The following is a 27,198-nucleotide window of genomic DNA, read 5'->3' on the forward strand; positions in this document are numbered from 1 at the left end:
TTCAGTGGTCATTTTCCCTGATGAAGCCAATTTTTTGACGATTTCCCTGAGAATTTCAGGTTGGTAGACACCCTGATGATGTATCAGGTTACAGATAGACACCATAAAAATGCAGAATATTGCATTCAAAATTATTTTAGCCATCAGGAGGAACCTAAAATATTCCCATGGAGAGAGATAGAGAGTGGAGGGGCAGGGGAGGCTGCTGCTGCTATTGTCTGCTTTTCCTTTTAAAAGAATATCAATTTAAGGCTCAAAGGAAGCGTAAATAATAAATCAGTAAGTGCACTAAGAGCACTTGAAGCACGAGGTACATGGTCCCTACTGAGGAAAGAGGGGAGGGTACCAAGTCTAGCTGAACCTGTTCTGCAGCACCCTGCATAAGCTAGGTGCTAGGCAAGACTGGGGGTTATCTGCTGAGACTGTCTAGTACAGTGAAAGAAAGCATTATAAAATTCTTTGCTGGGCAAGCTGCTTCGTGACTGCAATGAAAAAAGGAGTACACTAAGACAGGGACAAGGAAGGAAGGGAATACGTTTTTTCTGAATAAACTAGTTGGTAGTGAGAACTTGTTTCTTCCTTTCTCGTCCCAGTCTTATTGTGCTCCCTTTTTAGTTGTAACGAAAGCAAGCAACGATGGAATTTAGAGAGGGCTTAAAGCTTGCTTTAACATCTGTCTGCATGTGAGGGAATGCTTCATGTACAAGGCCTACTACAAGGTAGTAATCATCACAATTTTCCATCTGAGTAACAAAATAATGCATCTCTGCACTACAAAGTATCCTATAACATTTTGTGTGCTGTACGGATATAGGCATCTTTTGCATGCAGAAATGGTGGGACACTAAAACTAATAGTAATTTATTTATCATCTTTGCTTAGATAAATGTTTCTGAAGTCTGGCAGGAAAGAACCGCCTTCCAGCATGAGCCCAAATCTGGTCTCTGGTGTGTTTTGAAGTCATTGTCAAGTACTCCTAATAAGATATTGAAATAACCAGTTGAGAAGACAGCGGATGATACTTATCTCACTTGGTCTCCAGCTTTAAAAAAAAATATATGTTTACAGATTGACATAGCGAAGACACCCTTTCAAACAGATTTATCTTAAACAACCATAGTTGTATGTGATTTATCTTTAGCATGAGTAGTTACATCAACCACGCAAACGGCGCAGCTTTCCTCCGCTCTTGTCCCTTCCCCTATCTTGTTTTCTTTTGCGAAGATCGGCATTGATAAGAATAGCGTAGGCCCTGACGACAGCAAACAGAGCTTGTTAGTGGTTGTCCGCACCAATTTAATCATAACAGTCTAACACTCTTTTTTAAAAATGCAAACAAAAAGATGCCCTCCCCCTGAAAAAAAAAAAGGAGCAAAGTGGATTAGAGTATGACCATAGCACCTTTAAACTCACAAAGCCTGCCAGTTCGACGACGGAGTCATATAGTGCCTGGTCACAGATTTGGAGCGTGAGGATTCGGTAGTACAGAGCATTAAAGAGCCATTCCTCGGGGAACCTGGACGTCAGCACACAGCTTTTGCAGTGGCGAGGACCCAAAACATACTTTTTTTTTGTGTTTCGCGTCCGCTGCGGCGAGACTCTTTTCCGTTGTATGCTACTCCACCTTTTCCATTTCGGCGACCGCTTCTCGTGGTAATCTGCCAGGTTTTGTCGGTATAAAGGAGGCTATGGTACGACATATACTGGTGCTCTGTAGCAGGGCGCCATCCTGCTGTGTAATCTTTGGGCAGCCCCTTTGTCCACAGAACTCTAAGAATGTAGAGGTTATCTATCCTACCTGTGACATTATTTGCAACTCACAAATTTCAGTGCTGCATTGGATTGTTTAGAGCAAGGCGTGCAAGTGAGTCATATTTTTTTATCCGCAAAAACGCAAAACTTTCAAATGGCCCAATTGTTTACCTCGGCAAAAACTGCACGATTCGGGGCACAGCCACGCAGGCGGCAAGGCGTTGACACCAAGAGGTCCCGTTCTCTTTCCCTCGCTGGCTTTTGTGGTACCCTTGTCTCCGTCGACTGAAAGGAAAGTCCCTTTAGTGTCGTGCATACTTGAGCCTCCGCTGAAGCAAAAATGATTCCATATGAACCTACTTGCCATTAAAGACAAAAGTTCACTTAATAACTCTTATTTTCTCCCTACCTAATACAATGGTTTGTTAACAGGAACACCACCGTTAACTAGAAAACTCATTCGTAAGGCAAGTCCTACGTTGTAAGGAACCATGTTCAAGGTCTAATTAAACAAGCATGGACACTAAAAAGACACCCTCCTACATGGGTGGGTATTACTGGACCCGATTTGGTTAATATTTGCGAGGCCTAGCTCGACAACATAATAAATGACATTGTTTCTGGTCACATTATTTTTTTAGATGCCTTGGCATTAGTTCTGACCTCAGACTGGTTTTGAGCACACCAATATAATGTTTGCAACTTCGCCATGGGAACCATGAAGTTCTTTCAAAACTAAATAGCAAGCATTAAAATAAAATAACAAAAAAAGTTGTACAGATGCACGAATATAATTACCATTGTCTATGCCCGTACCTGCTGGCACCTGTTTCCAGAAAAATCAACAAATACCAAAGTAATGCACATATTATACATCGTGAAGAGGCCTGCCGACAACTTGATGAAATGCCAAGAACGCATGAACTGTTAAGTTTTCCGTTCACTGCATGGTTCTCTAAAGGCCCGTTCACACTCTCGCGACCTCTTAAAACTGGGTTCCTTAAAACCTCTTACAACGAGAGGACACACTGGCGCCATCTATTGGGTAGCAGTGTAAACTTGGCGGTCCGGCATATTTACTATTTCTCTTGCGCATTATCCTTCCTTTTTGGCTCGAAAAACTTTTGTCAACGTTATAAACCAGCCTTTCTTACAGGTATTACACACGTTTGACCTCGGAAATTCAGCGAAACCTTCGCTCTTGTAAAATGCAGTTCCAGGGTCACCGCATAGATGGCGCCAGAATGCCCCCAGTGTGTACCTTCGTCCTAAGAACTTTTAAGAAGTTTTAACAGATCTCGTCTCTCTCGGTCGTACTCGGTTGCAGGAGTGTGAACGGGCCCTTAAGACTCAAGTTTTTGCCAACTGTGTTCATTATCTTTACTCTTGAAAAGTGCTTCCAAGATAGCAGTGCCCATGTATCCTCCCGAAGTTGCTGGTGCATGCTTGGGACACCCTCGGAAGCTTCTGCCGTTGGCTTTGGAAACCTGTGGACGCACACATACTGCGGTTCCATCCTCCAGCCAAGGCTACCCGCTTGCGCTTGCACAGCTTTCGCAGTTAGTTCATGCTGAGGCGAGACGAGGTATACTAGTGGCATTTGCACATTCAAGATATCAAAACCCACCACATGTCGCTCCGAGCGGCATGATGATGATACTTAAGAGCTATTTCGCGTATGGTCTATAAAACCTATATAATGCACGATGCTGAACCGGCCAATTTCTACATAGTTTAGAGCCGGGAAGGCGGACATGCAGCAAGGCACGCACCTGTAATTGCATCCACTTTGACAGGTGTAATGGGCTTCCTTCCCACGGCGCCATACTTTGTGACGCCTGGAAGGTAGGCCTGTCACACTCCTATTGACCAGGTCCTCGCCCTTGTAGAGGCACCGGGACAACAGGATCAGCAGCGCGAGTCGAACTTGGCCTAGCCTATGGCCCTGTCAAATTTTTCTTCTGGTCGGGAAACCCCGCCTTGGAGGTAACGCTGCAAGTGTAAAGATAATCATAAATAAACAGGTGATCAAGCAAATTTTAGTACAGGTATAGTGCCTGGACGTATTCCCCACTGGTGCAATTGCCATCTTGTTCCTCCTATGTATTAAGAGTTGTCCCAAGGAAGCAACAATGATGTTACAAAACCGAAAGTGTCATGCTGTCGAAAGTCTGCAGTTGATCTCCAAACCTCTAGCGAATAAGACAAGCAGGCACAAGTGCCGCTGTCATCATGGCGTCCCAATTTGTTACTGTGAAGTGACTGTGGACTGTCGAGGCACCGTAAAGAATGGTGCGGCAAACACACCTGATGACTAACCCCACCTAAACCCCTTTGACGAGTTTGTGCTAGTTTCGTAAGTGGCATCAAAGCGCCTGAGCAGGAGGCCCGTGCAGGACTTGGAAGCTAATGGCAGTGCAGCCCTGAAATGAGAGGCACTTGGAAGTGAGTGGCAGCACGGTACTCACTCGTGGCACGGGTCTCTCGCTTTCAGACAATTAAGGCTGGACCGCATGTAAGCGATTTAGTGAGCAATGAGACGAGCATCGGCAACAGCGACGGAGATTTCTCACTGTCGCTTGTAACGCTGCTCGGTCCTTGAATTACTAGAAAACGTCGCTCATCACATTGGTCGCTTGCTCCAGTTGCTTTCATGCAGTGTGCCTCGTCGTGCGGCTGAGCGATAGCAAAAAGGGTCGCCATCGCTTGTCCCGTCGCTCCCTTCATGGTTGTCAGCACTTTCAAAAATGTGAAGTGTGAAATTTATGTAGGGCTTTGTCCATGCCCGCTCTCAGACTGCTGGCAGAACTTTGGGTTTCAGTGAAATACGACATGGTTTCCCACTCTGCTTATGTAATGAGGAGGAAAGCTGACGAGGAAGTAGTTGAAAAATCCGTTCATGATCTCTTCGAGAAAGTTGATCGAAACACCTCATTTTCTGTTGTTTTTGTGGCTGTCTACAGTGCCGTCCGACGGCACTCCACCCGTGCCTACAAGTGCCGTCCGAAAGAAAGTCGAACAGCACATATATCCCTGGGGAGCTCGTTAACCAACCCCCCGCACACATTCATGCCGCCTCGCGGCAACAGTATGCGGCTGCTAATTACGAAACTATTAACCTACTTGGCCCCGTTGCACATGACGCCTCGCAGCGTCCAGCCCCTCTGTCCCATACCAAGCCCCGCTGTCCCCCATGTACCTCCGGAAAGGGACGCCCATACCATTTCCTACCTTCTTTGCGGTTTCCACGTTCGGGCAAGCCAGCGGGCACGGAGAGAGTAACTAAATATCAGTGAGTCATATTTTAACCGGAAGACGTGGAAACCTCCTCCACCTACGAGGGCGACCGGCATCTCCGAAAGCGCGCAATATGTGACGTCTTCGGTCCTGGCCTTACCACTGGTCAGAGCCGCTAAAAGCTTTTTTTTAGTCGAAATACAAAATATGTGTCGCGAACCGTTTCAATTATGTATGAAAGTAGTTTTTGTTCGGTAATTTAGATCAGAAAAGAAACAAATGCAGTTTATAAAGTATGGAAACAAGAAAAGACTCGTCGACAAACCCGCCACCAAGCGGCGGAAAAAACGGTGCATACTAGAAAAGGCTTGTGGGATGAGGCTCCGGCGAACAGCAAGCGTAGAAAGGTCCCGGATGTACGCGGCGGCGCTGCGGTCGTATACCGGATCGAGGATTCGACCGGTTCCGAGCGTTCGAAAGGCTTTCAGCGCGGGCTTGGATGGCGATTTGGCCATTTGGCGGTATGGCAGCGCGAAGTGGCTCCCGTTCTGAACTGATCTTTACACCGTGTTTGCTGTAGTTTGTGGCCAATGAAGTGTTATGCCAAATTAGTCCTTAATCGCGCAGCAAATGCAATGCAAGCCGCCCTGGCCACCGGCCTCATACAGCCTATCCAGAACATGCTTTAGTGGCGCCCTCTCGAGCCGTCGACACGGAGTGCGGCAGCCGTGAGCGCTCAATGAGCTCACTACTCCTCTAGTTCACAGCCACTCAAGCCAGGACCTACGACGTCATGAAGGAGGTTATTTTTTGTTTGTTTTTGTAATTCTAAATTGCCTATAACTTTTAAAATTAAGCGAAATTTGAGAAAAGATTAAGTTACTACATTCAGTGCGCTCAAGTTCGGTGCAAATTAAAAACCAGTCAAAAAGTTGTTGCAGGGCCCTCTTTAAGCAAAGTTTCGTCGACAACATCCTTTTTTTTTCCCCCAGTGTTAATGGTAAAAAAGAAATGACGTAAATATCGCCAAATGCCTCGACAAAACAAAATGTTCGAGAAAAAGATTTTAAAAAGTAAGCCCACACTGGTGGATCGAATCCGGGTCCGCTGCCTATGAGGCGAGCTATGCTACAATTTCCAATAAGCTACGCTACAACTTCGAAAAACTCGTTTTGACAATTCGCTTTACATAAGACATTCGGACGGCACTTGAAGACGTGAGTGGTGTGCCATTGCATGGCACGTGAACGTTCTGCAAGAGTGCCGTCGGACGGTACTCGACACTACATTATATATATATATATATATATATATATATATATATATATATATATATATATATATATATATATATATATATATATATATATATATATATATATATATATATATATATATATATATCTTTTTGTAATTACTCAATGCGCGTTTTTTCCCACAACCTTCACAATACCCTACAGCCAGAGGGCTACCAAATATGTGCAACATATACAGCATTTTGTATAAAAAGTTCGTGCCCTCGTCAAAAAAGAACTCTTCTCAAGCAACATCATCAATGCAGAGAATCGAACCTGAATTCGAACACCCGCAGTGAAAGCAAACGGGGTGCAAATACGAGCGGCAGCACGTAATGGGTGCCGTTAGCAGTCATGGGTTCCGCGAAACACACCACCTAGTTAGGTGGTACCAAGGCGCCACCCGATTTGTAGAACTCGTCTTGTCCACCGATCCACGAGATAAAGCTCCCGATACACTTACGAAGTCCCGTCCCCCACTCCGGCTTCGGTGGGACCTTCGCCTCTGTGTGCGTTCCCGCAATCTGACTGCTCGCTCATGACAGGCCGTGGTGACAGGTCGGTTGCGGGACTTGCTTGGGAAAAGCCCGAAGGTCATCCCATGCGCAAAGCACGAGTGCGAGAAGGAGCCCCACACGTTCGCCGCGTTCGCCTTCACGCTTCCTGCACACACACACAAGGACACTTCACAAACGCTCCGAAAAGAAAGCACTGAAAAAGTCAAGCGAATAGGCGAGTACTCACCAAGTAGACTCAAACCCACAGCTGGGTCCATCGGCACGGCAGCACCTGAGACACTTTTTGTTTTTCAGAGAACGTTCTTCGAAGGCACTAAAGGCTTGAAACTGCCCGAAAGTTTGCAGCTTGCTTTGTTTTTTATTTTGGTTACGCTGGCGATGGCGACAGAGGAGTGCAACTTCCTATACCGCCCATGGAACGCAAATTGGGAAACCCTGGGAGGCCGCAGCGCCATTTGAATCCCCTGGTATCTGGTGGCTGTACTAAAATCAACATGGCGGCACAGCGAAACCAATTGTGTTTGGATGGATGGGTGGTAGCTTGCGCCACCTAGATTTAAAAATATATATATATATTGTAGCTTTTTTTTTTTTTGCTTAATTTGCGCGTTGCTTTGCTAGGCTTCTGCTGCTTTGCGGCTGGTTTTCGCATTTCAGTGCTGGGTAATGTGCGTTTCAACGCACACAAGCCAGCACTGAAAAGCGAGACCAGCAGCAAAGCAGCAGAAGCGTAGCAAAGCAACGAAAGTGACACATACACAAAAAATATGCAATGCTTGTCCTTTTGCGTTCATTTTTATTCAAAAGACAGTAGAAAATACAGACGAAATTTCTCACTATTCTGCACACAAGAATTAAAGAAATGAACAACGAAACAGGATAAAACGTTAAGGTTACGTGCGACGAAGGTGATATGCGTCCTTGCAAAAACACTTCGCTAAATTTATATAAAATCTCTAGGTTCGTGATCCTTTTCGAGCTTCTTGGCGTGTACTCACAAGCCTTACGCCGTCCAGCCACAGGCGTGGAGCCTAGAAAAAAAAGTTGAATTGCTTGATTGGTCATTACGTGCCTGATACAGTCATATGAAAACAGCGAGCATTTTCTGCGCCTCCGTTCGAAAAACGGTACTTGGAGTTCAACACTGCGACACTAAAAACTCGTGTCTCCTCTATTTTTCTTCTCCTTGACTTAAATGCCTCCACGCTAAATTGACAATCATTTCGACTTTGATTATATAAGTAAGCATATAAGTAAAGACCGACGACGGTGTCTTACAACTAAAGGAAACTAAGCAATGAGGTCAAGAAAAACAGCTCAGCTCTTTGGTATTGAGTCTTCATCGAGAACCTGCATTCGTTTTTAATATTATCACTTAAATTTAGGAGTGCGTCACTGCTAAACGAAACGGGAAACCAGAGCGGATCGCTCCATCACTCAATTAATCGAAAAATATTTAGGCTCATTTTCACTCCTCGCGAACAGACGCGTGAATCGCTGACAACAATGCCAAATAAACAGATCACAGCAAAAAGATTCCCATCTTTTAAAGTGAGCATATGTGCTCGATATATGACACAGAAGTCTCCAGTAATTTGACAATGACATATTTCTTGCGGCGAGTGACGAGCAACCCTGAACAATGATAGGATTTGGTTTTGTGATTGGAAACCATCGTAGCTATTGCCAAAATCAAACAATTAATACTCACTACCACAGCGACAGTTAGGTTTTGTTGCAAACATCTAATCAGAAACTTAAGCAAGACCAAAAGAGCGTACCGCACGTCCATTGGAACTCGAAACCATTGATGTCCCGGCTTTCGACAGTCATTGTTTCCCCACTTGGCACATCAGGTGGTGTGGTGATGACGAAAATCCATGCTTGACCACATTACAAAAACAACGAGTTCCCACGAAAAAGAAAAGAAAGCCGCGCGCGCCCGAACGCGGCACGAATCTCGCGCCGCGACGCACTCCCAGAAGCAAAACAACCCTCCGACTCGCGTCGCTCCCGTGTTCTAACGGTCCACTGACTCCCCGGCGCCAGCGGCCAGCCAACACCACCTGCTCCGTCCGGTAGGTTTTATCGGATCGAAGTCTAGACTGTGGTGTATTCTAGTACCCCATAACAAGACGAAGGCTAACTACGGTCACGTGATGTGGTCACGTTGACATGGTAAGTGAGGAGAGTAAGGAGGAAAATGAGAAAGAGGCGAGGCGTCAAGGGAGCATGGCTTGTGGAGGCTACGCGGCCGACGTCATGCCCTCTCCTACCCTTCTATTCTCCATGTTGCGTGCTGTGTTGTGCTACGATGCCTGGAACGCGTCTCCGACTGGTGTGTTTACCTCGGCCAAAAAAGTGGTCCCTCGATTTCCGCCTGATGACGTCATCGAAGTGTCATGCTGTCGCCGGTCGCGATCCTGGCGGCGTCCCTACAGTTGTGGTACAAATAGCAGACGCCTGTTCTGCTGCAGGTCGCTCTCTACTGTGACAGTCCACGGAAGCTACTGCAGCCGGAAGTTGGGACGCCTAGGACGCCCTGACGACAGCGGCACTCGCATTCGCTAGTGCTTTTCGCCAGCATTTCTACGGCCAACCGCCAGGATCGCGACAGGCAACAGCATGACACTCCGGCTTCTGTGACGTCATTTTTTGCCACATTGGGACCACTTTTGATGTATGGGTGAGATAGGATGCTAAACACACCAGTCGAAGACGTGATCCAGGCACCATAGTTGTGCTCAACCTATTTTCTGTGCATTGGTCGTCCTGTTAGCCACCTCCTGCAATCCACATCAGCCGCAAGCATGCTGTCGGAGTATTGTGTGCCCGCCGGAAAGAATATACAGTCTTCTCGGAAGCAAGGCTGCTACTAGGGCTGCTCGGATCGTGGCTTGGACGTCGTCGGCTCCCGCGAACCGCGTCCGCGAGCCTCACGTCGTTTGCTTGGTTCCTTTACGTTTCCGGCGATGAATCCCCCAGCCTTGGCCTTGGCCTCATCCCTACAGGACTTAGCTGGTGAAAAACAATCTACGACAGCGCGGCGTCTTTGGAATGCGATTGCTACGATCAGTGGCTCTTAAAACCTCAGTGTCCCCTCTTCAATTGTGAGCTCTGTGTGTGTGTGTAGGCGTTGTAAAGAGAGCTCTTCGGTGTGAGCGCTCTTACCTTCACAGTGTGCAAACTCTTCGAATGGTTATTCAACAGGCGGCGCTGCGAGACGCGAGCCTTCGGCGTTGCTTCAACTCGCAGTGTGGTGGTGTGGTTCTCAAAATGGGCACTTATACTCATTTTCCTACATAGCGTGCAAAGCTGTCAAAGGTACTGAAGTGGTGCGCATGAAAATACAGAAAAAAAAGGATGTGTCCCTGGGCGCGTTTCGTGGACGAGTGGTATGGCTGCTCTGGCGATACCGACGTCTCGGCGGCAGTAATTCGAACCTACTAGACGCGCAGTTTTTCTTTCTTTTTTTTTTTGCTTTTTAGCCATTTTTTGTGCAAGATTGTGCGCATTGCCGAACTGCATATTTCAATTCCTCCTTTCTTCTTGCTTTTCATTTATAAGTCGCCGAGAGGCCACATTTCTACCATCTGCTCTGCCGCTTTGCAAGTGTTATTTGCCTCCAGCACCGAGTTGTTTTTTGTTTTTTTCGCGCAGCGTGGAATGAGGAATCTCACTGATAGCAGCCTTGCCCCAAAATTTATAATAGGACGTTAATCGACAATAGTTGTGGCCTGAACAGTTTATTTTGAAATAGCTGTCAAGGCTAGGAATCCCCCTCTCGGGGTACTTGCTATGCACCTTGAGGCGAATGGCGTTGTGTGTGAATTCGGCATGCTTGACAGCCCCCGTGCTCAAAACTTCTACATGGCGAGGTCTTCGCTTCGGGGACGCCAGCTTGCCAGATAGACACTGCGCCTCGTACTTCGCGACAGTACGGGCGCACACTCCGGCGTTGTTACTGATCGTCTCCAGGACTTCACGACCGACTTCTCCGGGAAACGTGTTCTCGTACTCGCGTACACGTTGGCGATCACCTGCTTGCACTCTTTCAAGGTCTGCGCACAACGAATCTTCGAAAATATCCGAGCAGGAGAGGTACTTGAGCTTGTTGCGTAAGACGCCATCTTCTCAAAACCAGCCAGTGCCACACAACCCGAAAACCCGCAGCTGCTGCCGCACGGACGAAAACGAAAACAATTTAAAGTAGTTTACATTATCTTTTCTTTTTTATTGAAAAAAATGTGTGCTCCGTCGAAATCATAACACCACTATCAGTTTCTAGCTCCAAGGAGGCACATTTTTCGACTTTTTTATAAGTGTTTTCGCAGGGGACGCACTATTTTATGGGGTGAACGTAGACACGGTTGGCGATGCAAACCGGTGACTGTGTTGCATGCTACGTATGAAACGGAGTATAGTCTTGAATAGGTTGCTGCACCTTCACTCGCTCCCAGAGACGCACCCCACGACAGTTCTAGAAATATGTAAAATGCAGACGCAGGATTCGGTTTCGAATAATATGCACGACGCGAAACTTGTTGAATCTCGTATAAAACGAATTCTCAAAACGAGTACTCGCAGGTGTAGCTATGTGGAAAGATGCCCGCTTCTTACGGAGCGAACCCGGGTTCGATGCAAAAAATAAACATGTCTTTTTTTCTTTTTTTTTTTTTTTACAATTATTCTTGAGAAAAGTGCATTATTTTTTTTTCCTTCCTTTTTATGTTTTTTTGCACAATTATTATTGAAAATAAAATGTCGACAAAGCTTTGAACTAAATGGTGTCGGACTCCCTTTCCAGAGGTGCATAGGGAAACAGCGGGGCTTGGGTTGCCGGATGGACGCCGCGAAGCAGGATTCATACTTTTGTTTTTTTCGGTAGGGCAAATGCTGCTGACCTGTGACTCCCGTTGAGAAGGGGAAGAGTCAAAACAGAGTCACACTAAAAATTTACTCTCTAAGAGAGTCGTGAAGTGTCAAAGAGAGTCATGGAAGCAGTGACTCCCTTTGAACTCCTTTGTTTTAAAGAATGTACTGTCTTCAAGTGTAACTTGTCAGTTACAGCATTAGAAGGTGTAAGGGCTTTTGAAGTATTTTATGAAATGTAAAATTGATTGCACATGTCAGTAACGCTACCTGTAGATTTATGAAGTGTTAAGAAAACATTTGGGTGGTGTATTGTGTGTTTAATGTCATTTATTCCCCTTTTTCATTCGGCGATCCACTTTGTTATGTACTCAGCATATATTCTACTTGTAGTGCGTACTCCTGCCGTGGCCTTTTACTTAGCTGGCAGTTTTGTGAAATAGTTGCAATCTATGATTGCTTTCTTAATAGGGACATCGGCCACGTATCGTCATGATTTAGGGATTTTTGGGATGCTTAGAGCCAGAAAAGTGAGTTATTGTCTTATTTAGGCGATCTCAAAAACACCCCACGGGCGCTTTAAAGCAAACGTCATGCTCATTGAAAATTACTAAAACAGAATGGGCGATAAAACGTAAAGTCGGGGTCACACTGCATATATATCATACACAAAAAAAAAGTCTGCATACAGAATCGAACGCCAGGTTCGGGCAAGCCAGCGGGCACGGAGAGAGTAACTAAATATCAGTGCGTCATATTTTAACCGGACGACGCGGAAACCTCCTCAACCTACGGGGGCGACCTGCGGTGCCGAAAGCGCGCGATATGTGACGTCTTTGGTTCTGGGCTTCATGGTCAGAGCCGCTAAAAGCTTCTTTTTAGTCAAACCGTTTCAATTATTGATAAAAGTGGTTTTTGTTCGGTATTTTAGATTATAAAAGGAACAAATGCAGTTCAGAAAGTGTGCAGCAAGAAATGACCCGTCGACATACCCGCCACCAAGCGGTGGAAAGGCGGCGCATACTAGAAAGGTGTAGTGGGATCAGGCACCGACAAGCGGCGAGCGTAGAAAGGTCCCGGATGTACGCGGCGGCGCTGCGGTCATATGGACAGGAGGATCCGACCGGTTCCGAGCGCTCCGATGGCCTTCGGCGAGCAGCTTTGGCTTGCGGTTTGGCCGTTTCGCGGTATGGCAGCGCGAAGTGGCTCCCGTTCTGAACTGATCCTTACCCCGTGTTCGCTGTCGTTTGTGGCCAATGAAGTGTCATGCCGAATTAGTGTTTAGTCACGCAGCAAATGCAATGCGAGCCGCCCTGGCTGCCCGCTTAATGCAGCCTATCCAGAACATACTTTAGTGGCGCCCTCTCGAGCCGTCGACACGGATTGCGGCAGCTGTGAGCGCTCGCTGAGCTCACTACCCCTCCGCTAGTTCGCGGCCACTCATTTAAAATTTAACAATTAAAATAAAGCAAAATTCGAGAAAAGAAAAGTTTCATTAAGTTACCACGTTCAGTGCACTCAGGTTCGGTGCAAATTCAAGACCAGTAAAAATGTCCTAGCACGGCCCCTTTAACGGAGCGGAGGCTACCGTCTCACCCGCTATTCCTCCATTATGTCTTATGTCTGACCACGTGACGCCACTGCAAGCTATGTATATGATTTTTGGTTGGGCTGTCTCCCGTTCCTGCCGACTTGGCTTCATTGGTGATGTCTCCTGTATGGGAGTCGAAACGACTGATTAAATTGTTATAATTGTTATGTGACATCGGTGTAGTTTGTTTGATCTTTCTATAGTCTGCCCTCGGTAGAAGGGAGAGAAGAAACAACGCAGGAGCCATGTCAGTTTTCGTTTATTTTATTGAATATGAACAAGGGCGAGGGGGAAAAAAAGTTGTAGCTCGGAAAGCACGGCGACGAGTACGGCTTAAAGCACGTTTTTCGTCGCCCAGTCTGGTAAGTAAGCAATACAGCTCAAAGCTCTTCGGTTGAGGGCACCCATTTTTGGACCATCGCTTCACATCGAAACTGATTTCGCTGGATCACCTTCGGTTATTTCCCGCCAGTCTGTGCTGTTTACCGTTCTAGTCACTGGCATGATAAGAAAGGCAGGGAAGACCTCCAGTTGTCCCGCCTCCAGCTCGTGCTTCGGACCCTCGATATCACATCGGCGTCCTGTGAGCTTCCAGTGCTCATGCGCAACCAAAGGCAACGAGCGTCGTCTAAAAGAAACGCACTGCGTGCCATTCTCATAATTTTGTTATTTATTGATTACCCATGCGGAAAATATAGGTGCATTTGAGGAAAACGTAAGTTCGAACGTGCAATCTTTTGCGACCCACTTGGTTGCACTGACTTGTATCTGCTGAGGAAACCTAACTTCATTGACCGGAGCGCTAATGCGATGCAAAGAGCAACCAGGGCTAACCTGGCATATAGACAGTCCATTATGAGCGGCTTTCAATATAAGTAGTGCATTCATTTGTCCGAGAAAGCATAAGAGTTCTAACTGCCCCTTGTGGCAAAACGTGAAGCTGCGAGAATGTGCAAGTAAAAAAACTTGCTTGAGTTTTACTTTTCGGTAGTTCTAGTAGTGGCATAGCGATGTTCGCCATTCGCACCCGTGACATCGCGTAATAAATGCATATAGGCACTTTGCAATTACGGCGACACGCCTTCGCTCGTATTTATCACATTTTACATTGTGAGCGCAACACTTCATAGCAAATTATATATTAACTCGGTTGTCGTCAAGCTTCGTTTTGTCGTTTCCCGCTTGGCGAATGCTTCATAGTGTCAAAGGTATTTTGGAATGTATTTTAGGCGCCTCAGATTTTGTGTACGGACTGTGGGTGCCTTAATAAACAAGCGTTGTTTTCACGCATACCGTGATTACAATCGGTATATTCGCTCTCAATGTACACCTTCGTAAAATTCATAAGGCAACATTGGAAATCGCCATTTTTGGGGCACGAAGCACGTGATTGGACCCGAGTCCTCCCCAAACGCTGGCGCAAGCCTCGCGTCCACTACATGCTCAGAGTACGTACCCAAACAATGACACAATGACGAACGCGGATCATTGGCGCATCATACCACAAGGTGGCGCCCTCTTTTTGAAAAGGTTTTAATTGCTTGGTTTGGTTTTTGCGAAATGCTTACACCGTGGCGTCTCTTGTCGCTATGGCGGGTAGCTTTCACCTCTCTGTTTATGGCAGTTTTGTGTTCCTAATTTAATATGGTCACTCATTCGCACTATGACAGCACCACGAGACACAAGCAGGAACGTCTTAATCGTGGGCAGGCACGCAAGGAAGAAAGAAATAAAGGTAACTAACACGAGATGCAACTGACCCTCTCACTTACTCACGCCGTCCCGTCAACGTAAACTTGTTAAAGAAAGTAACCTGATCGAAATCACCTGTCGAGCTCACTACTGACCGCTACTAAAAGCCGTCTTCGACTAAAACTTACAATATTTGTTTAGGTATCGTGAGAATTGGTCTTTTATCAACTACTGCAATCATTTTAATATCTTGACGGAATATTTACATTAAAAAAATTAAGGCCTTGTCACCACTAGTTTAAATGAACCCTTGAACGTTACCTAAAAATAACATTTGACCCTAGTGAAGTGCCTAATGTCAAGTATTATTTGGTTCTATTGGAGTACGTTTTGTTCCCGTTCACAACTTTTCTTTCAACATCAAGTCAAGCTCGTTCACACAAGGCATGCACATCAGAAACTTTTGTATCAAAACAGTCGCTCCTTCAGCCCCCGGAAGGTGGGTTTTGAACCTAACAAATAGGACGTAGTAACCAAAGCCCACTGAATAGCCTACAATAACGACTAGATACTTTAGATATCCAGATGGGCTGGAGAGTGTTACTCCTACCAGTGTTAGAAGTGCCGCCAAATACAAAACAGGAATCACAGTCGGCAACCGAAACGGCCTCAGCACGTCTCTCATTGACGAACGAAGCACAAAAAAAGAAATCATGGTGAAGATGTCATTGATAGCATACACGAAAGTAACGCCATCGAGAATGAAGCTTAGGGAACCCGCGAATGTGTAGGCAAGTGCAAGTAAGCCTCTAAACAGCACTGACGGCAACGGCACCGAGGAGTCCACTGTTATGAACGAGAGGACTTGAGGCAGGTGACCCTGTCTTGCGGCGGCCAACTTGAGTCTAGAGCCGCTGAAAAAGCCGGCACACAAGCTTCCGAAGGCGCTGACAGACACGACGAGCGGAACGCAGAAGGCCGCTGCTGTTCCCCAAGTCGCCATCGCGAAGGACTCAGCGATGGCATCGGAACTTGCGACCGTTGATGCGTCCAGGACCACAAAGAAGGCAACATTGGTCAGCACGTTGACCAGAGTCAGGATGACGATCCCGATCGCCATTGCCAGCGGAATGGTCCTCGTGGGGTCCTTGATTTCTTCAGCGATATATGTGATGGAGTTGCTGCGAGTTCAATAGGAAGGAATCTGTTTGCCATACTTCGTTTCACCTTACGTCCGGGCGCATCCGACACTACGAGCCTATGATACATTAAAACAGTCAAAAGCTCTCACTGTCGTAGCCTTTGTTAGGTTTCTGTGCGTGTTCTGCCGTCGCTAAACCCTTGATGTACAGGGAAGGACTATAGTGACGTGCGCTTTTAGTATATGTGCTTGTAGCTGTATCGATTTGTGCCTTTGACTTCGCTCGGAGATATAATAAAACAAGATATAGGAGCATTAGACTATTCACATATCATATCTTAGTGTCTTTTTGGCTTAGTAGCGTCACAGCAAGTTACCAACACACAGAAAGCGCCGGCCGTCTGGACACAGTGCCGGCCACTGCTAGGAAATATTATAGTGCATAACGCCTCACTCTCCAAGAAACTTGACGACCATTGACCTCGCCCGCTGCACCTTTTAGGTAACAGCGGTTAACTGGACGCATTCACCCAATCCTTATTTTGCGTTAGCTTCTTATGTCTTTAATTATTCTCCGTCCATAGGCAATGCGCTATACACGCTCTAAAGTGTCTATGGTCGCAGGCAACTGGATGAACGCAAAAGGTGACTCATTATGCTCGCGCTTTTTTCCTTTGTGGTTTGTCCTTCAGCGTTCTTATTGGCTAGTGCAACACTCTCATTGGCCGAGGGGCGGTAATAAGTTGTGCGGATATTGTTATGTCTTGCGTTTTATGCGGAGCGCAAATTCGCCTACTTCTTGCAAGAGGTTGCGATGATGTCAGAACGCCAAGCTTTTATTGGCTGATTAAAAAAAAAAATAGTGGGTAGACCTCAAGGTAGCTAGCATTGACGCCTACCCACTATTCTCTCAATCAAAGCCAATTGGAGCTGGGCCTCGTACTGACGTCACTGCAATTCCTGCGCAAAAAGCAGACGACTTGCTCTCCGCGTATGCTCTCAGTGATTCTACGCAACTACTTCATCAAAGAGCTCGAGCAAAGCAGTTTCTTGAGTCTGCAAAGGAGACATGGCGGACCATGCGAATATTAGGATCTTGACCGAGAACTGAGCCCTGATGTGTGACATTATGCTCGGAACGTGAACATAAAAGGCTATCGACATGCATCATAGCGTTTTCTCTTGATTTCTCATAAGGTGTTTTCTGATTGTCCTTAGCATTTGTTGATTAAATTTGCTTAGAACGGCTGACTACTCGTTTGCGTAAGTAACGTGTCTTCACCAGCTGAGCAATTTCACGATCTCTAAGTTAAAAGTAGAGCCCAATCATCAAGAATGTCAAAAAGTGAGGAAATCCTTAAGCGCAGGGTTTGAAATTCTGTTCTTGGGTAGCAACGTATGGAGCGGTTGAAAATACGTGCAGTTGAATTTTCCCAAAACTTTAAAGCCGACCCACCAAACAAAGTAAAAGAAAGCAAAAAAAAAAAATGTTCAAACGCGTGCAAACCTGTTTTTAGAGCGCAGCTCTTAGGCGCCCGTTTCCGGCTTGAGCAGCGTCGCCGTCGGCGTAACCGCGCGGTGCATTATGGGTAAATTTCCCTGCTAAATCTAGCGGAAAAATTTCCCCGCTGAACCTAGCGGAAAAATTTCTCCGCTAAATCTAGCGTAAAAACTTCCCCGCTAAATCAATCGGAAATATTTCCGCCTAAATCTAGCGGAAAAAATTCCCCGCTAAATCTAGCGGAAAAATTTCCCCGCTTTAGCGGAAAAATTTTCCCGTTAAACCTAGCGGAAAAATTTCCCCGCTAAATCTAGCAGAAAAAATTCCCCGCTAAATCTAGCGGAAAAATTTTTCTAGGGGCTCACGCGACCCCCCAAAGGTCACATGACCCCCCCCCCCCCCCAAGTCACGCGACACCCCCCCCCCCTCCCCCCCCCCCCCCCCCGCTCCGAGAACAGGTGACCCTCAGTACCCTTCCCTCCTCCTCCTCAAGAGCTGCGCTCTAATTCGGTGTTACAGGAAGTTGTAAACGGCTTTCATTTTTTTAACAACTTTTTATTTGTACGAAATCGAATCTTTCGAAGTGAACTCAAATGTTCACTCTGCCAAGCTTCCAAGTCAGTATGTCACGAATCAACCCTCAGGGAGGGTTCTTTGCTTTTGATTTTTTTGTTATCTATATTTTCAAGCTGTATTTTTATGTCTCATTGCTTCAGAAAGATACGCTTAAGATGGCCTATGTACAAACATGTGAGGAACTATGAAAAACCTCTTGGATATATATTTTAATATTTTTACTAACCATAAACTCGGAACATCCTGCGGATGTTTAATTTATCAAAAAAGATGACACAATTTAATTCGTCGCATGCCAAAGGAACTAGAAGGCATGACGCACAGGGTCAGCTGAAGGTTATTTTGAGGTAAGGAGTTCTTCAGACAAAGGACTGTTCTTTCGGACACCACCAAGAGTGTTCGCAAGCATGAGACAGGAGTAGCATGTGTCCTAGTTTATTTGATACGCAAACGTATTGCCACCCAGCCACTGAACGTATGGCAGTAATTGTGTGGTGTGTACGTTTAATAGCCGATTCACACGACGGACTGATCCGCGGACGGATTGATCACGTGACGACATATCCGCGGTTCGTCCGTCTCCCAAGCGCATCCACACGAGGGAGACGACGAGCAGACGCCAGTGAGGACGGACCGAACCTGTTCGCACCCCACAGTGCCGCGAAACTCCAACATCGCACAGTAGCACCGTTGTCCAAGAGAGAAATCGACGGTTGCTACCGCGATAAAGAATCGTACGCCGCTGCTACGTACAGATCGAGAACAAAACACCGGGTCAGGCTTCGCGCGAAGCGCCACTAACTCTACTAACCCAAAGCATGACAGTGACACAGGCATGATCCTGCCCGAGAAAGCTTCGGCGTAGACGCGACGAACTTCTGGGCTCGCAGAGGGGCGTTTGGAGATGCCTTCACGCACTCCGCGCTCGTGCACAACACTCAAGCACACCACATCCACAAGAGAGGGCTTGCTCGGTGAAATTTTGATCGGACGTGCAAGAATTATCACGGCGTGCTAGACTAGTTTTGACGGGAGCTTCTTGACACGGACCCGGAGGAGCACCGCAACCTGCGTCGCGTCAGCCGGACAAAGTTTCTGGAGTTTCTCTCACGCGTGGAACCAAATATCGTACAAACGTAAATGAACCAACAAACGCACAAAACGCAACGACGCGCCATTTTTGTTTTGAACGCACAGAAGCCAAATACCAAGAAAACCATGTACCGTTGCCAGACTAAATGCTTTCCAAGTCAGTCTGCCGCCAAACGTCCGCGAGTGAAAAAGGCGCTCGACTTTATCAGTCCGCGCCTCCGCGGAGGAGGCGCGGATCGCAGGAATCGGTGACGTGCCGGTCACGTGGTACACGGTCCGCGGACGAAAATCGCGATTTGGTCCGTCGTGTGAATCGGCTATAAAAAACGGAAAGTCAGTCAGTCTCAATGGGCTGTATCAGCTCTAGATGAGAACTTTAACCAGCGCAGTGGAACCAGGAGCCTGGGGTCTTGAACGTGCATCACGCGGCAGTTATACACGGCCGCACGCCGTTACGACGCTCATTCACGAGCTGAATGCAAGAGCGCAAACGAGCTAGTGCATTAAGAATGCAAACACCTCGAGACTGCTATGTATGTATCGTTTTCACCTGCAGTCTCTGGTTTTTTTTTTTTTTTCAGATAGAGACGGGCAGGGGCGGGGATTGAGCTTAGGACCCCTGGGTTCTGTAGCGTATGATAATGCTACGCGCGCTCGGAGCTGCGGTGCTTTAACACACTCGACCACAAATCCCCCGCTTAGACTAGGCTTATTCGAAAACAAGCTAGTTGGCGCTTCGACATGACGCGGATGCGAAAAAGGCAATAAGCGTTGAGAGGGTCAAGTGAAACTGAGTACCATCCTCCGTAGCACGAGGTAGCTGCGAAGAACGCTTGCGCAAGATTTGATGGTGTTACGCCGACAAACAGGGGAGCTTCGAGCAGCTTGTTGGCTACGGCAGAAGAAAACACGAGACGATTTATACTCTTTTCTCAAGGGTCGGGAGATCCCAAAGCTTACCTCGGAAGGCCCAGACTGCACCGGTAATGATGATTGAGACCAACACGAAGGTTTTGATTGTGGTTAACACGCCTTGGACTCTTGCCGATGTCTTCACTGAGAAGCAGTTCACAGCAGTGCCCAGAGCTAGACAGGCATTTTTACGCAATGACATACGGTTCAGTTCGCTAGCGAGTACTGAACAAGGTGTTATTGTTGGAACTAGCAAAGCAATAGTCAATTATAACTTCAAACAAAACGTAAATGCGTAAGCATACTTGCAATATGCATGCATGTCTTGCTTAGTGCATTGTATTCTGTTCGCAAATCAAATCATTGTTTTCAGTCTTTCGATTAAAACTTGGGAGGCATCTGTCCGAGCAATGACCCTAACGTTAAACACCCCAATCTGTTGAACGTTCAATTTATAAGTAGAAAAAAAAAATAGTCTTGCTTTTCTCACACTCTAAAAAGCTGCGTGAGCTAATTGTCCCGCAATACACCGAGACAGATAATCATAGCATATAAGAGAAGGATCATAGCAAATCACAAAGTATTATTCGCCGCCATTGGCTATCTCCGGGATCTGCACAAAACTAATGTGACAACCTACCCCCCCCCTACCCTCTAAATGTAGGCTCCCTTCGCCTTGTCCTTTAACTAGTGCACGTCTAGGAGTCAAAGCGTTAAAACAACCTCGATCTCGCATTTTACCACTTATAAATTTTCAACGATTTCCTAACTTTGTGCAGAATTTTTACAAAAACAAAAATAAGGATCTCATTGATCAAAAACGCCGTGAATCTATAGGCCTTTGCATGGCTTATCAACCGGGCGACAATTCAGTCACTGAGCTGTGAACGCATGCGCAGCGTCCAATACACCGCGCAGCAGATGAATAGAGCATGCTTAGAAGGCGTTCCACGCCCCAGCAGACAAAGATGGCAGCGAGCAGAAGGTGATTTTAACAATGGTCTATACGGCCTGCAAGTTCGTCAGCTATTTGCGTACCTCGTGCGTTTGTTCAACCCCACCCAACCAACAAGCGTGCTTTTTTCTTGCCCAATTTTAACCAATGACGGTGCGCGCTTGGCTGCCTCGCCATCTCGCGTTCCGTGGCCGTTTCCTATGTTGCCCTTTCATTGGTATGCTCTTACTCGCGTTGCGATGAGCGAAAAGACACATTTTAAAACACTTGCCCGCTGTATTACACGGCACAGTTTCACAGGTAGACTGAGCGCGCAAATTTACCTCAGGGGCAGTAGACAGCGTTGTATATAGTAACTGAAAAAATGAGAAGGGCAGAGCGTTGTTTTTGGATGGCCGACCTCCAGTACCCGCTCGATACCTTCCAGGCTACGTGTGCACGATCGAAGCTCTCGAGATGCCGAAGTGTTATTGAAGTTATGAAGGTCGCGCTAGAAAACGTATAAAACTGAAAGACCTCCTTGCCGTTCTTGTCTTGTCCGTTGCTATTGGTGACCATTCTGAAACCTATAACGATGACAAAAAGATATCGGCGACGAAAACTTCACTTACCAGTGAAGGCAAGTGCCGTGATAACGTTTGCGCTGTAAGAAAGACTACAGTCACCATAGACGAGGCTAAGGGCATAGCTGGAAAACGTCAGCCCTTGGTACGCCGCAGTCATTGGCTCGGAGATGGTCAGGGAAACCCACGCGGACATAAAGGGAATGACGTCACCGTATTTTCCCATAGACTTGCTGGCGGCCGTTAAGTACGCGTAATTTCCACCAGAGGCCGGTAGGAGCGCTGCGAGCTCTGCATAGCACAGTCCTCCTGAAAGCAAGACAGAAAATAAATGAACGGGACGTACACGTGAAGCATTTCACTACGTTTCCAGGAACCCGTTATTAGAGAGTTTTAAAGAACCGTCTTTGCACATCCGGTACAGTACAATGGTCCTCCGGTACGAACTGCGCATGTGCGTATCTTCTGCGGGAGCACATGCGCAGTTCGTACCGGAAGGCCCATAGTACCGTATCTGGTATTCAAAAAACGGGTCCCTAAAACTCTCCTTTGACTAGTGTGTTTACCGTCCCTGCCCACGCCTCGAACGTGGTTCCAAAGGAGCAACCAACTGCGTCACAGAAGCCTGCGTGCCATGCTAGAGAGCCTTAACTTCAGAGAGTTTCCAACTAGACATGACAAAACCCCGAGATTGCAGGAAGCAAGAACCACACAGACAGATATGACACACCAGATAGTTGTGTTAGAGACTTACTGTGTTCGTGTCTTGTTTGCTTCCTGCAGTCTCGGGGTTGTGTTATGTCTAGCAATATTCACCAGCTTGTTTGTGGCCGACCTTTTTGTTCTTTGTTTCCAACTCCTCGATGAGGGTCACGTTGTTTATAAGCTGGATTTGCAATAGGAGCTGCTAGGAGCTAACGAAAGCGTTGATCGTCTGCTAGCGTCTCAGCCCTTCCACCCGCTTTTCTCTCTCCCCCCCCCCTTACAGTGCAGCGCATACGCACTTGCAACCAACTGGCGCAGGAGGCGTCTTTCTATATGTCAAGCCGTCGGATGTCGTGATCCTGGGTTGGTGGTAGAAATGATGGTGATAAATGCCAGCGGACGCAAGGGTCGCTGTCGTCGCGGCGTCCCATCTCGTGCCTCTTAGCTTTCCGTCGAATGCCTGTCGGCAGAGCGACCTGTATAGCAGGACAGACGGCTGCCGCTTCCGCCTTGGCTGCTGTGTCACAGCCAGGATCGAGGAAGACAACACCGTAACACATTTATGAGGTCATCAGGTGGAAATCGAGGAACCACTTCTGAGAACGCGGTCAACAGACCAGTCGGAAACGTGCTCCAAGCACCATCACCAGGAGTGTTGTCAACGCCTGTGACGCTGACAACGCTTGCGGCCAGAAGCGTCGAGGGGATTTCCTCTAGGTGCTTGAGACAAACTTTCGTAGGCTTTTTTTTGTTCGCGATGATGGGGTTTTATCTGTGCGCTCAATGGAAGACATTTGATGGCGTGCGTTAATTGCTACAGCTGGCACCCCCAAAGATTCTCGAATCTGCCCATACAAAACTCCCAGTTAGAGCGCCATTAAGGTTGTTTTCGGAAACGAAGAACGTGCATCCAATTTTCGTTAACTTTTTACATCCAAATATTTATGCAAACTCTGCGTATTGCAGGCGTTCACTACAGACCCCACTGTTTCTATTGTCATAACAATGCTGGTGGCGAGCCGGAAGAAAGTGCGAGTATTCTTTGTGTCAAGATATGTACAATTTTTTTTTAATTAAGCGCAAATGTCATATTAACGTCCCTATAAGTAATAATCATAATGCTCAAACCCTGATACTGGGAAGGGGCAGAAAACAAAAACGTGACAGACAACGCTTGTCTTCCATCTTTGTACTGCCCGACCTAATTTATATTTCAAGTTTCCTTCCCCTCAGAGTTTAAGCATCATATTTATTACGCACCAGTTCATTTGCACTTTGACATGTTTTCGCCCCAAATAGGTATTGCCATTTGTAATAAGATAAAATTTTAGTAACACGAAAGGACAATATAATACCCCTTTGTGAGAGTTATATGCCTTCAGAACAAACTACTTTAAAGTATCGGCGAATGTGCCCTCGATCTCGACTCTGCGCGTGCCCATCGGCGTTTGCCGAAAGAAGTTTGTTCTGCTGGTAAAGCAGGGGTACTATATCGGGTAAATTCAGTTTGGTTTGCAAAATGTCCCATCGTCACTAATGTGGCAAACGTCGATCTCCTTGGTTTTTAGCGCCGAGAAACTGGGGGAGAGGAGGAGACGAGAGCGGGCGGGGGTGTCAGAACGCCGAGCTCTGATTGGAAGGATTAGTGGGTAGACCTAAAGCTATCCGCCTTCATCTCCACCGCACCTTGTCGAACGTGTTCAAATGCGAGAGTCAAGCGTCGGACCCTGGCGTTTCGCGTTGTAACCCCTCGACGAGGGCAGTGGAGATGAGCTGCATTTGTCCCCACTGGACTCGTCGACCGTGTTCGAATCCGAAAGCCAAACGATGCTTGGATTTGGGCTGGTTGGTTTGACATTATGTTCAGTGTAACTTCGCATCCCAGTATACCTGACAACAGAAAGCCAAACGCCGAATGCCGGCGTTTCACGTTCTAACACGTTCGACGAGTGCGGTGGAGACAAAGGCAGCTAGCTTTGGGTCTACCCACTAATCATTCCAATCAAAGCTCGGTGTTCTGACGTTCCCGCGCTCTCTCGTCTTGTCGCCTCCCTCAGTTTATCGGCGCATGGCCTATTTGTAGCATAGTGATGCAAACTTCATAATTATGCATACTATATGTTATCACTCAATAATCTAAGTATGTGCGCATAAAGCCAACCAATTTCAATAGAAACTATCGAGGAAAACAATATGCGGCAGATCCGGGCTTGCCACGTTTAAGCATTCGGCAGTTTCCTAACCTCTCTCATTTAAAGCGGTTCGCGCATCTGGATTGTTTACTATCAGATACTCTGAATGAACGATGCAGATGCTATTTAAGATGTTCATTATATGTATATCGCGGGGAAATCTAAATTCCTTTACCGACAGTGCAAACGTCTAGGATAGTAAAAAAAAACTCGCAGCCACGTCTCAAGCATTTCCGAATCATGAGTTTGCTTCATGCAAGCGTATGCTTCGCACGAGTCTTCAGGCAGTTTCTGTACGAACGATGTAACAAGGCCGTCGTAGAAGGAAGAAACACGCTTAAGACAATAGAGAGGTTTGGGGAACCGTTTTCGGACATACGATATACTGTATGGACGGGCCCCCTTGTACGAATTGCGCATGCGCCACCGCTGAAGACTCACGCAAGCGCAGTTCGAACCGGTGGACCCACCGTACCGTATCGGATGCGCGAAAACAGTTCCCTAAAACTCCCTAATGTTTGCAGACTCTCTTTCGTACGGTGTATGAGCAGTGTGGCAGCGGCTGGACAGGTCGAGAGAAATGAGGCGTTCTCTCACCCATCAGGGCCTTGACTCCCGCCAAGGAAAACAGGACGATGACTACCCCGGCCGAACCGGTCTTCACAAACACGATACTTGGTACCGTAAATATGGATGAACCTGCATAGTCAAAACCCGTATCTCAAATAAGAGTGATTAGGTAAACTATAGCACGCGAGCTAAGGTCGGCTGCCGGTTAAGAAAAGCACAGGAAAGGCCCGTTCCACAGAAGCTCTCCGCTCGTCAGGATTGGTGGTTTCATTCTCTCCACTCGAGTCATATCCAGTGTTCACTTCTTTCAAAAAGAAAAAAAAGACCTTTGTGGAAGGAAATTGTCCTGAATTTCGCTTTTTCAACCTGCAACCAACAATAAAGCACCTAAAAAAAAAGAGCTCACCGTTAAAATCATTGGCGAATTTCTATTCTTGTGAGTGAAGCTCTATCTCAAGGAGAGCATGCACGATTTGGTAAGCATAGACATATTTAAGGCCTTGGTTTATGGGTTGTGCACTTTCATGCAACACCTCGGGTCCTAGGGCTTCTCAACAACAAGATACTACCGCAAGAGTCCGTTGCACTGTAACGCGCTGCGGCGTGGCAAGGATAGAGCGAATAAAGTCTAGCGTAAGCGTGACTCTCAGTCTCACACAGCAATATCTTCGCGTGCCGTAACGCTCTGGAATCTCCCCTTAACCGACAAGTAATAATTAAAAAAAAACACGTCCAGTTGCTTCAAGCAGTTAACTTCGATAATGGCAGTTGCGTAGAGGCCAGTGTCTGGAAATATACTTGTAGGGCAAAGATGGATGATTATAATGACGTCTTTTTTACACTTTTTTTTTTCAATGCCACCTAGACCACAAGCCTGCCTTCGCGTTCACCCCCGAACATTCTCACCTACGGAATCCAGGTTTCCCCCTCACCCAGTTTTTCTCCTAATAATATTAGACGGCGTGGCCAGAGATAGACGGGCAGGTTTTCTGCTCATAAAATGATGTAGCCCCATTTGAACATTAAAACAATTTTACTAAATCGTTCTGAAAAAGCCAAAATTGATAGCAATACCCAATACTCAATCGACACCTTCGCTCGCGCACTTTAACGTTATCAGGAATCTTTATCAAAGTTACTGGAAAGATCTAGTAAGACTCCGTAATAACTTTAACGTTTTCAATACTTACCAACGGCTAGTCCGATTAGCAGAGCGATGGTGCTAAGAAGACCCACTTCTCTTTTTAGGCAGGGCGTTGTCTCTGTCGAAATTCGTTCATCTTTCTTTTCTTGAAAGGTGACATTTTTGGGGGGTTGCGGCAGTGATGTCTCGCAAATTTCATGGACTCCGTAACGCTGCTGTAGGGGCGGATTCGATCCTTGCGGAAAATGAAAAATAAACGACCATATAATTTTGCAAGTGTTACGCTTTCAAAAAGGCCATGTTACTTATCTATTTTTTTTTTTATACTTCTTGGAGTAATACCCTCTAAAACGACGATCATAGATGCGCGAAATGCCAAATGCCAAATGCCAAATGCCAAATCCAAGCCAAATGTAAAGTTGAGAAAGGAAGTCGCCATCTTTATTAATATAGTAATGCTTTAAGGCTTAATATAACACACTAAGCATGTGAATAATCGTTCCAAACGTAGAAATAATATACCTGAAGATCTTTAAGTCAGTAAAAACTAAACAATATGTTTTTTTTTGTTTTTTTTTTTATGCCTGTGGAGTTTCAGGCGACGGGAAGTAGGTTTGTCTTAAGATAGCGCCAAATGACTCAACCGTAAAGAGGGAATTTTCACACTGCCGTAGAACTGCTAACGGGGGGAGGTTTTGACACGCATCGCGTAGTGCTGATTAGAAGAGGCCAGACCAGTCTAACGTGCTTTCACATTGAAACCGGCTGAAGGGAAACTTGGAGCCATGACCTTCGAGTCTGCTTCGCGGGTTCTTCTCGCTTCAATTACCACAAAGGTGCGCGACACGTGAACATTCCCCGCAACCGATTCCGCAAAAACTCCGTCCCAA

At 46.5% G+C, this 27,198-nt stretch overlaps 1 protein-coding gene across 1 annotated transcript; it reads right to left on the bottom strand.

The window, feature by feature from the left end:
* Nucleotides 1-15,357: 15,357 nt before the first annotated feature.
* LOC115309279 (Y+L amino acid transporter 2) lies at nt 15,358-26,747 on the bottom strand. The gene is made up of 7 exons (XM_040223149.1): nt 26,651-26,747; nt 26,355-26,543; nt 25,192-25,293; nt 21,746-22,006; nt 20,228-20,353; nt 20,066-20,159; nt 15,358-16,138 (listed from the first exon to the last, which is right to left on the bottom strand). Exons 1-7 carry the CDS (start codon nt 26,745-26,747, stop codon nt 15,358-15,360), a joined length of 1,650 nt encoding a protein of 549 aa, XP_040079083.1.
* Nucleotides 26,748-27,198: the final 451 nt, after the last annotated feature.

The sequence above is a fragment of the Ixodes scapularis genome, unplaced genomic scaffold (assembly GCF_016920785.2).
Source record: "Ixodes scapularis isolate PalLabHiFi unplaced genomic scaffold, ASM1692078v2 PGA_scaffold4__175_contigs__length_147842914, whole genome shotgun sequence".
In the NCBI taxonomy this organism is placed as follows: Eukaryota; Metazoa; Arthropoda; class Arachnida; order Ixodida; family Ixodidae; genus Ixodes; species Ixodes scapularis.